Source organism: Aptenodytes patagonicus, chromosome 19 (genome assembly GCF_965638725.1).
Source record: "Aptenodytes patagonicus chromosome 19, bAptPat1.pri.cur, whole genome shotgun sequence".
Taxonomy (NCBI): domain Eukaryota; kingdom Metazoa; phylum Chordata; class Aves; order Sphenisciformes; family Spheniscidae; genus Aptenodytes; species Aptenodytes patagonicus.
In genome coordinates, this window is record NC_134967.1 from 1,071,454 (window position 1) to 1,085,539 (window position 14,086).

A 14,086-nucleotide genomic window follows, 5' to 3' on the forward strand; every position below is an offset into this window, starting at 1 on the left:
AAGGCTGTTAACAGGACAATTCAATTTGGAATAGGGATGCAAGAGCTGTTTCCATGAGGTATCTAAAGCACAGACACACTAGGTACACCACTGCATGTAACAGGGTAAAAACCACTGAGCAAGACACCTGCAACAGCTCCTGCCTGTAATTACAAAAAGGTTTCCCACATTGCCACAGAAATTTTAACCTTCACACTTGGTTTGATACAATAAACACCTCCCCACAAAGACAGAACTGAAACTTCAGCCCTGCCCTTCAGGGCACAGAGCTATGGGGCTTCTCACAGGACTGGAGTCCTCTGAAGTTCATCTTTCTGAAGATCTAGGGAATTCAATACAGAGCCCATCTTTTCAACAGGAATTTATCCTCCATCTTTGGAGGAAGCAATATAGTTGGTCAAAATCAGTCTGTGTCAAATTCACCCTCAATCTAAATGGAGAATCTAGCTCCAGAAGACCAAATTATATTGTCTCTGTATAGCATCTGGCACAATAGTCCTGTCCTCAAGGGCAGACCCACTACATGGAACAAAAGCTAACACTACCAAAAATGCTTCCCCCAGTAACTTGTTTACAACACAACTGAGCAAGAAGACATACCCAAAGCCTTCTCCTTCAACACCCACATACTCAGCATTAAGGAGTATACTGTCAGAGGTCAGTATCTTTAATTTCAATAACCATTTTATCTTCAGGACCACAAGAGACAGTATTTCAGAAAGTACTTTTGGCAAAAAATCCTTCCCACTGTAAAAAAAAAAACCCGTCCCTGCATACTGTGCTGCAAGGTTACTCAGAGACGGTTGAGATCTCTGAACAAGGACAGGGAAGCTCTGCTTCCACACAAAACTGAAGTCTGAGCAGCTCCCACAGCTAAAGTAAACCACAACATTAAAGAGGCTAGTGGTCATCTCAAAAGCTTTTCATGGAAGTGAGGAGGGAGGGACATGGAGAAATAAGCGGTCACATGCATCTATTAACAGGGCTTTAGTAAGAGCTTAGGTCCTTGAGAAAATCCCACTGAAAACTCAGATAAGACCAGCGAGACAGCACTTCAAAGCTGAACTTCCAAGAGTTCAGATCTGTCTCCTTTCCACCTAACTGTCCTGGTTAAAGCAATACCTGACACCACACTAATTCAACTTGTCACAACTCACAGCATCTGAGAAAGCAGCTATGGCCACAGCATGCTGCATAACCCCAGGAACATCAGTTAGAAGCAGAAGTCCACCTCTCATACTATTTTGGATTAGCATTCAAGATTTTTAAAGTAGTACAAGAGATTTCAACACTCATCTCCATTACCTGCAGCCCAATCCTTTACACATTGCACTGAGTTTGCCTTACTGAACACCCCAAAAAGTGTCCAGCTTCAGGCTGGAGAAGGGTGGAAGGCATTTCACAGGGCATATCAATATGCAGTGACTACAACTTCAAGACTCTAAAGGACAGGTCAGGATGAGAACTCATCTATTGCTAGGTACAGAACAAGAAACTGGAATGCTCCACGTTGAAGGTCAGAGCATTTGCTCTTTCAGATGTCAGAAGACGGTCAGCAGCTTAATCCCCTAAAGACATCCCCCCATTTTTGCCCAGTGAACAGCAAGTCGGTAATACCACTTGTAGCTGGCCTTTAGGAGGATTAGCATGCATTTTCCCCTCACATTTTTTTTGTTTGGTTTGGTTTTTAAGCTCCCTACCTGCAAAATGGGATTTTTTTGATTTTTTTTTTTTTTTGTACAGCCACTATTGAAAAGGTCTGGGGTTCAGCCCTAAGGAAGCCAGGATTACAAGGCTAGCCTTCAGACAAACCTGGCAACTACAGTCTCATAGCACAATCCACAGACAACTTCATCCTCAGTTGTGCCAAACAGGCTAAAAACCAGAGCAACAATTAGCCCAACAAGAAGTTTCAATTCCTGCCAGTGCCAGACAGCCCATTACAGCAGGTGCATGAGCATTCGTGTTACAGGACTGGCACCTGATCTGCCACTACCCAAACATTGCCAGTGCCTTTCCAGGGACATGCCCCTCGCTGCCTTTTCTGAGAATGACAATGACATCAAAAACATGCAGGTGACAAACCATGTGCAGTACCAGTATGAAACCCAGCTCCCACCAAGAAATATCCTCAAAAAAACAGAGCGAGCTGGAAAACACAGAGCCAAGTGAAAGAAACTAATCTATCAGTCCGAACTGGGGCATTCTCCATCGATGTTTTGGCCACACTGCTGCAGACCACTACTCTGATTATGGTACAGCTACACAGGGCAACAGCACAGGCAGTTTACACCAGCCACTCCCGTGCCCACACAGAGGAGCTCAGTTTGAAGCCAGACTGTTACTGATTTGATAAAGCACCCCTACCTTCTACTAACTGCTTTGTGCCCTGTACCACTGGACACACTCAAGGAAGAAGGATGCCACCTTCCTCTCAAGACAGACTTCGCAGTATCTGCTGCAGCTGGATTCCCAGTGTTTGCTGGTACACTCACCTTGAGCTACCACCAGTATTTACCAGGTCCTCAAAATCAGAAATTTATCTCCAGGTTCCTTTCCTGCTTAAATATTTTTGTTAAGCAATTTGAGTCCTGCCCACTTTACCCTAGGGTCCTTATTCAGCCACAAACATTCTGGGGATATTAAGGCTTGTCGACTCTCAGACAGCTTGCTTTCATTTTGGGAGCAATGCTGTATTTCTTTGCTTGTTTATTACTAGAAGCATTAGCCAGAATATCAGAGGTTACTTACCAGTTTCCAGAGTTTGAAATATACCTCTGGGCCATACACAGAATTAGGAATAGGCCTGTGATATCCCCAGAATAGCAAGTTCCTCAAGCCATGAAGTTGAGAGGTAAATACTATTCCGGAAACAGCTTTTCCATATTGCTTGTTAGCAGGGATTTATAGACAGTACTACCATCTGCAGGACAGCAGACAAACTCACAAGTTTCAAAATAGACATTAAGACTAACATTTTTCAACATAATTAAGGGTCACTTCACTAAGGCTAAGTATAGAAACGCTCACTGCCTGAACTCACTGACCACTTTCATTTTGTCTTGACCATAAAGAATAGCTTAAATAGGGCAAGCAGACTTCCACAGGTTCAGCGCAGGATGTGGTTGTCCTAGACACATCACACCAGGATACTTGGCACCACTCTCAAAAACTTGAAAATGGCAAAACGCAGTTTCAAACACACTTCTCTACCAGTCCATAATGAGAGGATCTCCATGAGAGGGGCTGAACTTGGGTCTCCATGCCTACAGCACAACCCTCAGGTTTGTAACAGTAGTCACCGCATCCAACCTGAATACTCTCGTGTTTGGGAGTCCTTTCATCTTTAGTTCCAGATCTACAACTAAGCACAAACATTTCATTCTGTGGAAGTTTGAATATTCCTAACACCTCAAATGTTGAAGATCTTTGGATAGTGTACAAAGCTAATACCTCAAAAAGAGGCAGTGAAGTTCACTGCAACTTCTTTTCCACAAAGAGAGGACATTTTTAAAGAAGTAGCTATTCTGAAAGAGCTATCGGGCAGGAGCTACCCGGCATCTCAGAGGAGCTATCTGTTAAGTTGCTTCATAATAACTGAAAAGATCACTGATCCTTTCACCGACAGGGATTCGACCTCTTTGCAATGCATTTCCAGATTCAAATTTATTTGAGGTACCTGGATAAACTCTTCAGTTTGTGTATAAGATGATCTTTTCAGGTCCGTAACAGAGATAACTAGTAAAAAGAGCATCCAGATGTCAAAGTCTCTTGCACCAATCTCAGTAAAAAACTGAACCACCTCAGTGTCAGCAAGCTGATCTTGCATATGCAATATTAACAAGAAAAGCACTTTTCTATTAGAAAGATAATGCACATGTGCCTTGCAGGCAGTCAGCAAACTGCTCCCAACTTAATCTTTAGGTAAGCCAAGGGACTCGGTATCTCAGAAAACTGAGCCTGTAAGATTCAAAAAGGTTACTTAGAAATAGTCAAGGACTACACACAAAGTTGGCAAGTGTTTGGAAGTACAAATGAATGAGACCAGGCAGTCTAGATCCAAACATGACTTCAGCTAAGCGTGTGAGAAATAGCTAGCCACACTCCATAGTTCACTGCACAACCTCTGGATCTTTCAGAGTTGCAAAGCAAAAATGAGCATGAGAATCATAGAATCATTGAGGTTGGAAAAGACCTCTAAGATCATCGAGTCCAACCATCGACCCAACACCACCACCCACTAAACCATGTTTAACACGAAAATGCTAACTGTAGTCACTGACCATTCTAGCAACATAAACTACTACTTTCCCTAAAAACAAAGATGTAGCAAGAATTGAGAGAGCAAGTGTTCCTGCTGCTTGCTCTCCACTTAGCAGTGCTAACAACCACAAATAATCTTGTTCACAGAATCCAGCTGGTGGCCATCAACAAACAGAACTGACCCGATACAGGAAAGGCATCCCAGTACTACCAGGTAACACGAAAGATAGGTAGCAGCAGCATACCAAACACTCTGATCATTACTTTTCCACGACATCTTAGTTAGTCTCCAACAGGAAAGCAGGTTCTAAGAACAAGTATTAAGGCGTGCATGCCACAAAGGTTAGTTAGGAAGGAAACTCATGCTGCTCTACCCCACCATGCCCAAAGAACAACTGGAGCCATTCTCACACTTACCGTTGGTACATATTCCGATGGGAATTTATTTGTTGTGTAAGAAATTAAGAGACAGGTTTTACCAACAGCACCATCACCCACGACTACACACTTGATCGTCTGCATAGCTGAAGTCTACTAGAATATCAACTCCAGTGAGAACCTAGAAGAAAAAAAAAGGAGATACACATATTTAGATGTTTCTCATATTTAGATGTTTCTCATTCTCACTAGATAGCAGTACGTCATTGATGAGCTTTGACTGGAGCCCAAACCACTAACAGCACGTATGGGATCTGAAAACGAGACATTCCTAGATGAGTTAGTAGATCCGTTCTCTCCATCATACACACGAGATAGGAAGCTGCTCATTTTCATAAATGCAAATACCTTCTCCCTACAGCTAGACCCCTTCCACTGCACACAATTGCTAAACACCAGCTAAGACTGTTTGGCACAGTTGCTTTTCTACGCTGGGAAGAAGAAGTAGGTAAGATCAGTCACTCTAATATACAGTGCAATTTTTGCCTAGTTACCTAGAGGTGGGCAAAAGGTCTTTAGGCTTTTTCCAGACTGTTTTTCATGTATGGAAGCATCCAGCCTTAAATGCACTGAAAGCTGAAAGTGTAAGCTCGGGTCTTGATAGCTGCTAAGCAACATACATGCCTCCCAAGAGATCTTCCCTCTGGAGAACACTTCAGTAGAGAAAGCTCAGCACAAAACACAGCAGTATGAGCTTTGAAACAAGTTTATGGGATAAAAATAAGCATGTACAGACAGAAGTAAACATGATTAATTCCTCCTCCCCCTGCCTTTTTTGGTGTTATTTTTTTTGTCTAAGCCTAAGTACAGTTCTACAATCTTTTGGTTACAGTTGCTACTTAACATGTACCTTATCCCCGCTTTGAAGTGACTAACAGAACTGAGAAGCTCAGCAGGGCATCCGATTTCCAAGGAATCATATTACTCTCCAGACATTACAAAATCATGATGCACCCAGCTACTTCAACACTGACCCAGCACAGACTTTAGCACATGAACTAAATCAGTCTTTGCCATCAATAATGCCTCCAAACACCAGTTAGCAACCTCCAGTGCCAGACACAGCTGCCCTTCATTAATATACTACTTTAATTAGAAAAGTACCAGGCCTCTGGCCATTCATTCCCATACAGGTGTGAAATCCTGACCCCAGCAAGCCTAGTGGCAAAGCTCCCACTGACTTTCAACACTTCCATATTATTGGAAGTACTTTTATTTACAGCAGCAAAGACTTGCAAACTGAGTTACCCCCCGCCAGGGTGTGGGGAGAGAGGACAAGAGGCATCCATTGCAGCAGATTTACCCTCAGAATGGTGGCAATGCTTTAGCCTAGCAAGGATGTTGCATGGCTCTCAGTTCTGGGTAACTGCATTAAAAAAATTGAGTCGATCCCTACTGAACTATGCATTTGGGCACCTCCTGGGGATTTCACTTCTCAGAATGATCTGGAAGAAATACAACGCACTTCCAGGTTTTTGAGCACTCTGGTCACAGCTAGCAACATGATTTAATACTGCACGTCACATCGTCACGCTTGCAAGGAAAGGTAATTGCTAGCGACTCAAAACCAACCTTATACCACTAGCTTTTCTTCAGGTGCTGCAGGATGCTCAAAGATTTAGACAGAGCCAGCTACCTTGATAATAAACATCCTCAAAAGATCCTAAAAACAGTACTTGTAGGGGAATACTAATCACCACCGTTCCCACAAGCCACGGAGAGATCCACAAGCAGTCAGTTTTAGGAAATGGCAGCAAAGACCCTTTCTCAGAGCAGGACATCAGCCAGCATCTGGTACGTCACGCACTCACAACACTGCTATCTATACATCTTCTATTCAACATACACAGAGACAAAGGATTTGCGTAGGCATCAGGTGTTATCACCAGTCCTCTACTTGGTGCCGTATTTCAATATCAAAATAATAGAATCTGTTGATTTACGCAGCAGACCTCAGTTTCACACAGGACCATCAGCAGTATGCTGATGTTTATATCTAAGTCATATTAGTCAATATTGCCTCAGCTGCTAAGGTGCTCACATAGTTCTGCCTTGCCACACTGGTGGCACCGATCACAGAGAAAAAGTCACATTTTAGAATAAAAAAAAGTCACCAGAAAGAAAGCAGGCAACGGAACAGAGCAGCTCAGTCCCAAATTAAGAAAGGCTTCATGCTCAAAACAAAGGTGGAAAGGGATGAGTCACTTGTTAAGTAGATTTTAAAAGGAAAACACATCAAAACAGGTATCAGGCCTAGCTAACCAATTCAAGCACACTCCACCTAAAACCAGCCTAAATTACCAGCATGCCTCACTAGCTTACCAGCCTTATCCATGCAATAAGGCACCATCATCTGCCTTTTGTTTTGGGATTTACCCAAACACAGCCATTCAGCTGTGCTCCTGCACAGCATAGGTAGCAGCCTTCGTGAATTCCTTTCAGAGTTAATAAATGAAGTACAAAACAACACTCCACACTGGGTTTCCCAGGCACTTCTTGTACACTTTTTCAATTTCAACTAGAATTCATTACACTGCCCACCCAGACTCAGGAAATCTCTGCTCCAGCTGTCTTTGCTCACCCCAAGTGCTATCACAAAAGGATGAGCACATCCACCTCCAGTTTAACAGCACTGTGCAGCCACCCCTTTAGAGAAACCTAATCTCACTTTCCACCCTGCCCTCCCCCTGGCAGACACCTCCTCCTCCTTTCTGTATTCCTCCCCTCCCTTCCTGCTCTACCTCCTCTTCTACCCTCTTGCCCCAATTATTTGTATTTCCTTGTTTACCCATAATTTGCAGGTTACACATCTGCTTCAAGACAGCCTTTCCAGAACCCGGAAAACACACTAGAGGAAAAAATCCAGACTCTGAAGCACCTCCTATGCTCACTGCAACATACCAATCCATGATTAACTATAAATCTTAAAATTCCGTATATGCACTCATAGAAGAAAAGCTCACATATGCCTTTGTAAAAAAGAAAAAAAAAGGACATGTTTAGTGTTACTCTTTAAAACTGTCTACTCCAGAGAGCATCAAGCAAGCAACAAAATGAAACCACAGTATCAGAAAGCACATCAGATCCCATGAGTGTACTGCAAACCTCCACTTCTCTCCTGTCCTTAGACACAGCCAGGTCCCTACACCGGCTCTGGGAGAGAAGCTGCTGTACTCCCGTATGGGCTCAGGTCAAAGACTGCAGCTAAGACAAAGCACAAGCTGCACACACACACACACCTTGCACGCAGACTGCATTATTCCTGCAACAGTCAATTGACTCTTGCAGTGAACAATCAACTTTACCTACATAATTACTCTCGTACAGTAGAGAACACCAGCAGTTCAAATTAAGAGTATTTCCCATAAAAGCACTGCTTACTCTCACCCTGCACCTCAAATTCACTCCTGATGGTCCACATCACCGATTCAAACATGTACCACCCTACACTGGGTGTGAGGCAAAGGCTCTGAACTCAAACCACACACCACCTTTTCCTACCAGGTGACCCAATCCTTTAAGCTTTCTGGCAGTGGGAACAAAATAGAGTGCAAATAACCTGAGGCCTCATTCTGGAGCATAAAGCAGAACCTGAACCACACAGCAGGGACCTGGAAAAGCCTGAGGGGGGTTGTTTTTGTTTTGTTTTTTCTTTCTAAAGGAAGAAATTAACAAAATTTACCATGAAAAACATTGAACTGGCCCACTAGAAGTTCTCTATGTACCAAGCAACTACCACTTCTCTCACCCAGTTGTTTAATTGCCCTCCCACTCCCACCCCATCAGACACTTCAGGATTACATCTTTAAAGGACCGAAATGCATTTGAGCACATCTTTAGGTAAAGGGACCCCCTCACCCTTTTTTTTTTTTAATGGATATATAAATTTCTCTTTAAATACTGAAATAAGATAGCCTAAATTTTAAACAGATTTAGAGTCTTAAGCATAGGCCTCCAAACCCTTACCACTGGGAAAGTGGAGTTGTTGAATAAATTATTTTACTGGGATTAATAGGCTTTCTAGATTAGCTGGATGAGCTACTTTGTTTTCCACTTCTAAGAGTTCCACAGAACACAGCTGAAAACAAGCTCATTTTTAGGGAGCTTAGATGCACTATCCTGGGACCTATTCTTCCGTAGGAAAAACTTCAGACACATACATCATTGACTTGTGGTTTAGAAGTAATTTAGTCCAATATGAGATATGACTAGAGGATAACTCATCCCCAGACTGCAACACCAAGGGAGGGAGAAAAAAGTTACAAGGGGTTTGGGTTTGTTCCCCTTCCAAAGTAGCCTAATAAAAGGAAGTCTACATATACAACACCCAGCAGGACTAGAAAACACTCCAAGTAGTTTTAAATATCTGAGGGTATTGAAACAGACTGGAAAGCGCTGAAGTCATCCCAGTTTGAGCACAGTGAGTGGATTTTCAGCCATGTAATCATGAGCCATCTGGCCAAGCCCAGAGAGGAGAGCTGATCGACTGGGAATGTAATGCAAGTCAATATGGCTCAGTTCCGTTCAACAAGATCTAAAGACATCTTAAAAAAAAAAAACCCACAATGCTGAATTGATTTAATTTCTCAAACCTCTCTGTACTGTAATCAAAAACTTAAATGCTTCAGTAAAGTACATGTGAACTGATCATACTTCTAGTATTTGTTGGATTTTAACCTGTTCAGCACATGACCACACCAGCAGGATTTCACAGAACTCAACAGTATCCTGGAAAACTAGGATCTAGCATCCTGGAAACTGTGGATTACAAAGCCTTGTAAACTTTGTCAAATTCATCAGATGGTCCTATTCCAGACTCAACAGGCCCATTTTACAGAATTTTGCTTTAAAGCTCAGCTACATTTTTATGAAAGACAGCTGATCTGCATTTAGGATTAATCCCAAAAAGTGGTTACTTAAGAGATGCAAGTGTTGCAATGAACAGTTAAATGAAGTCTCCAGTGGGACGTTGTAGGAAAGCCTTCCCAGTGCAAAGTGTGAAATTTCAAATTTTCCTTTCTCCACACAGGCCTGTACACACACCAGAAGACACTGACAGATCACGAAAGGCTGAAGAAATCCACAGTACCTATGGCAGGTTCCCCTCTACTAAGCACAAGTTACAAGAAATGCTGTCCCAAATGCACCCTGACACCGAGGGCTACAACCCCTCTTGTGCAAGCCTAATTTTCCCATTTTAAATGGCAAGCACATGAAATGTGGTGTTACTATGGGAGCTCCTTAGTTTTAAAAACTGCCTGTAACGCGGAGTAGTTGCAATATATTCCAGCAGCAATATGAACTACTGACTGTGAAGAATTAAGTGAAATTTTGTGGGTCTTTGTACACAATCAGTGCTCCCTCCTAAACCAAGAGGTAAGAATCTGCACGATCTTGCCTTCACTCTTGCCATACAAGCAATTTGATGCAGAAACCACAAGCCTTCAAGCTTGCTAAGATTCCTTTTATTTTTAAGCTACTGAAGTCTGTTTTCAGGTTAAAACATGTACATTCTCCTAGCCAAAGGAAACCGAGCTGTCAAATCTGTCTACACATCCTGCACTAGTTTCCTGTCGAGCCCCGGCAGCACCACGACTTCCTCTTTCAGGCAGGACTGAAACTGCTGCCATTTCATCACAGGTACCAGCTAAACGCAGCCTGCTGCAAGCAACTGCCAGCTGATGACCAAGAACCATTTCATGATGCTCTTTAGTACACACCATTAACTTGCGAGTCGAAGCTTAACCAGTCTGTCACAGCTTCCAGATCCTGTTTGAGAGCCTGCTCCACATTTCAGAAATGACTGGGGTTTTTTTGCAAACTAAGAATAAGACCTTTTTTTTCTTCCCCAAACAATGTAATTTTACAGTAAACAGGTTATTCATCTAACTCCTGTGGGGTCAAAGCACTCAGGAGTCCACAATGAAAGGAACAATATTCATAGGATTTTACTCATGATCCGTTAGCCACTTTTACCCTTCCAAGCTACTTTCATTTCATATCTTATAAAAAACACACATTTCTAAATAAAGTATTTGTTTGTATTTGATAATTTGTTCCTAGATTAATCACATCCTTTTCAAGGCACCCTTGCCCTACCGTTTCAAGGTCCTTGCCCTCTGCCCCCTCCTCTATCCCTACTACAAACTAACACTTTTGCTGTTCAAAGTGACAAGTGTCCCAAATCAGGGGCACCAAAGAGATAATCAGCCACTACAATCCAAGCAATCAGGTCTTCCCCACCAGAGATACCTACCAGCATTATATGGAGAAGGCACTAACTGCATGCCTGTATTACAAAGCTGGCACAGCAAACACTTCATCGCAAAGATCACTGCATACAACGCACCAGTTCTCTGCAAAGATCACAAACCACTAATGAAGAGACCGCACCAGCTCAGCTGTCAACCGTAGAGTTAAAAGACCTTGGACCTCTTGGTACACTGATATTGTCGCAAACCTATGATGCAAACACCAACAGAAGCCGCTCTCTGATTAAGAGCTGAACTCCAGAAAGACTAACTGGCACAGAAGGCAAAACTGGTTTCAAAAGCAGTATTACCATGGCCAGTATTCTCCTCTGCAGGTGTACAGCAGCCATTTACAGAAGTTATCTAAACCTTCCAGCCCAAAGCCCGTCTTTCAGCCTGCTAGGAATCATATTCTTCACAGAGATCTCGCCCCAGAACTAAACACATCTGCCACTACTTCTATGCTAGTAATGTGGTAAATGAAATTTAAAAGAATATATTATGCTCTAAACCACCTGGTGCCCAAGATCACCTGCCTGTCTTCCCCACAGCTCAGACTGCTGCAGGCACACAACCTGTATACAGAAATGCATTTGCTCCCAAAGGTTCCAAACTGAGCTTAAGGCCTGGGTATATAATTTCTTAAACAGAGCTTAGAAAGGCTGTCAAACTACAAACCAGCACAGGAGTTGCACTCCCTTAGAACAAGGCAAATCATGAAGTCCAAGGCAAAACCTGCAACAAGCAGAAGGGACAGACTGAAGAAATACTCTTGTATCACATCAGTTCAGGATCTTGAAAAAGATATCCTTTTTAAGGTTTGGGGTTTTTTTTAACTGCCACTAACAAGTCAGACAATCCTTTAAATCCTATCTCAGAATTTGCACTCCACCAGGGAAAACTATCTCAAAAAAACAGCGTTGCTATTTGGTTTATATGGAAGGTGTGACATTCTGAGACACACAGCCAAAAAAGCTCAGTTGTGCTACAAGTTGGTGTCAAGACCAACACAAGAATTCGGGTAAAGATCCAGATCCGCAGCCAGAAGGTCTCAATCTGAAGTTGAAGAGACTCACAGCAGCAGAGCACACTGGCAGGCTCCATCTCGCATGCCTACCCACAGCCTCAACCTGGTGGTGGATGCAAGAATGGGAAACATTTAGACAGGCCCACAAAAGCGAACTGTATGAAGAGACACGGGATCACCATCACCGACATGGCTGGACCAGCACCATGACAGACCTAATTGAGCTTTCAGGCTGATGATGTTCTCGAAACCCACAAAATTTGCTATCATTATGGGAATCCCTGCTCGAGATAAAGTATGTGTCCGGGATCTCAGAGCATCCCTAAGTCTGCCACCCGGCAGAGCTTGTGTATCCCAACACCTCTGTGGCTTTGAAGCACCCATTTCTGGACAAGTTACTATGAATTACCAAGGAAGAAGTGAGAGATCTCTTCTCACAATGCAACTGTCTGAGATCAACTGGTATTTTCTACACTTAATGCAACTTTCGTTTTCTAATTATGTAAGAATTGACAGCTACTTTGCACATCTTCATAAAGGCTCCTCACAACAAACTGGTAAAGCAGAGACATACACAAGATAGGAAGTGAAGACAGCTGGGTGGGGAAATTTTAAGAGCCTGAACCTAAGCTACCAACATGTTTCAAGTTCTGTAACTTCAACAAAAGAAGGGGAAAGCCATGTCATCCCATTTTAGTCCTAAGTTCAAAACAAGAAAGCTGCCCATGCAGCCCAGTCAGATAGAGAGTACGACTCAATGGGCTCTTCGCTGCCACACCAGTTACACTGTGGTGCAGCCATGCCTACATCTGCCCATGCCTCAGCACTGGCATTGCCGGTCTATCCCACTTCACAGCTCAAAACAACCTTAGCTTTATCACAAACTCAATAGAAAAAAGCAAAAGTGTCAATTTCTCTGTTATGACTCTGGTTAAGGTTACACTGTCAAAACCAGCCGTCAGCACTGGGAAAACCTGCCCCAGATTAAACACTGGAAGTATGTGGGCTTACATTAAGTCCTTTTCTGTCAAAGGCATTTTAATCTTACATTATTACTCTTCACTTTCATACTCTACAGGAAGCTGTTTTACTCTACCGTGTAACAAAATCCTGTTCAGTATTTTAATACTACATTAAAAAAACACCTATCTTTATTAGCTTAGTCTCATACTGTTAATATTTAAAAATACAAGCTGTACCTATACTCCTGTTTGCACATACTACCAAATCACGGCACACACTAGCCTCAATGCTTCTCCCCCCGTACCCATGGCCAGCTACATTTAACAGTGGTAAAACAGACACTGGCAGAAGTTCCTCTATTTTGAGGCACATTTTTGCATAATGGGAAGCACCCTGCCTGCACATCAGTTGCAACAGATCACCCCTCATTCCTGTTATGCTCAGGGAATGGGACAGTTGCAGGTGCTCCATGCACACAGCCTGAAGGGTGCCTGAAGGAAGCAGTCTGTTCAGGGGGGACAGCTCAGGCCAAGTAGCAACATACTGTCTGAGGACTAAAGAGATGAAGCTTTGTTAAAAAACGTTCCCAAAGAGACTCTTCCCAGCCACTGAGCTACCCTGGTGTTTCTGTCAAAACTAATGAAGTAGTTGGAAAGCTCTCTAACACCAGGACTGAAGCAGGAGAGGTTGCCCTGCACTCACCTAATCAGAGGAAGGAGCCAGAGCAGCTGGAACCACCCTCCCTTGCACAGCAGAAGGCAAGCCACCCGCAACACTGTCATCATGGCCGAGGCAGCAGGACCAAAAGCCTGTTGGGCAACTGGCAGTTTCTCAGCAGTAGGTAAATGCAGAAGACACTCAAGTAGTAACAGCCCTCACTCCAGGACATGGAAGAAGAGGATCCTTCTGAGAGGAACTAAGCCTTTCGCTCAGCAACACTTCACAAGCACTAAAACCAAAAATAAATCACTAAACTCGATCTAACTGCTCAAACACACGAAGGTGAACCACAACCAGAGCATGACCTGCTGTCAAATCCAAACCCAGTACACAGCCCTCCCACAATAAGCCCTTTTGCATTCAGCTGTTTACCAACCACAGCTGGCCCAATGCAAACAGCTACACCAGCTGATGAAGTGGCAGA

The 14,086-nt window shown here is 43.2% G+C and overlaps 1 protein-coding gene across 2 annotated transcripts in view; it reads right to left on the reverse strand.

Annotated features, from left to right (window-relative positions):
• CDC42 (cell division cycle 42) overlaps positions 1-14,086 on the reverse strand; it is a 28,690-nt gene that overhangs the window by 10,408 nt on the left and 4,196 nt on the right. For both annotated transcript variants that reach the window (XM_076356385.1, XM_076356386.1), the window contains exon 2: positions 4,681-4,822. In XM_076356385.1, coding sequence (XP_076212500.1) covers positions 4,681-4,785 — 105 coding nt within the window. In that variant the 5' untranslated portion in view covers positions 4,786-4,822. The remainder of the gene's footprint in view (positions 1-4,680; positions 4,823-14,086) is intronic.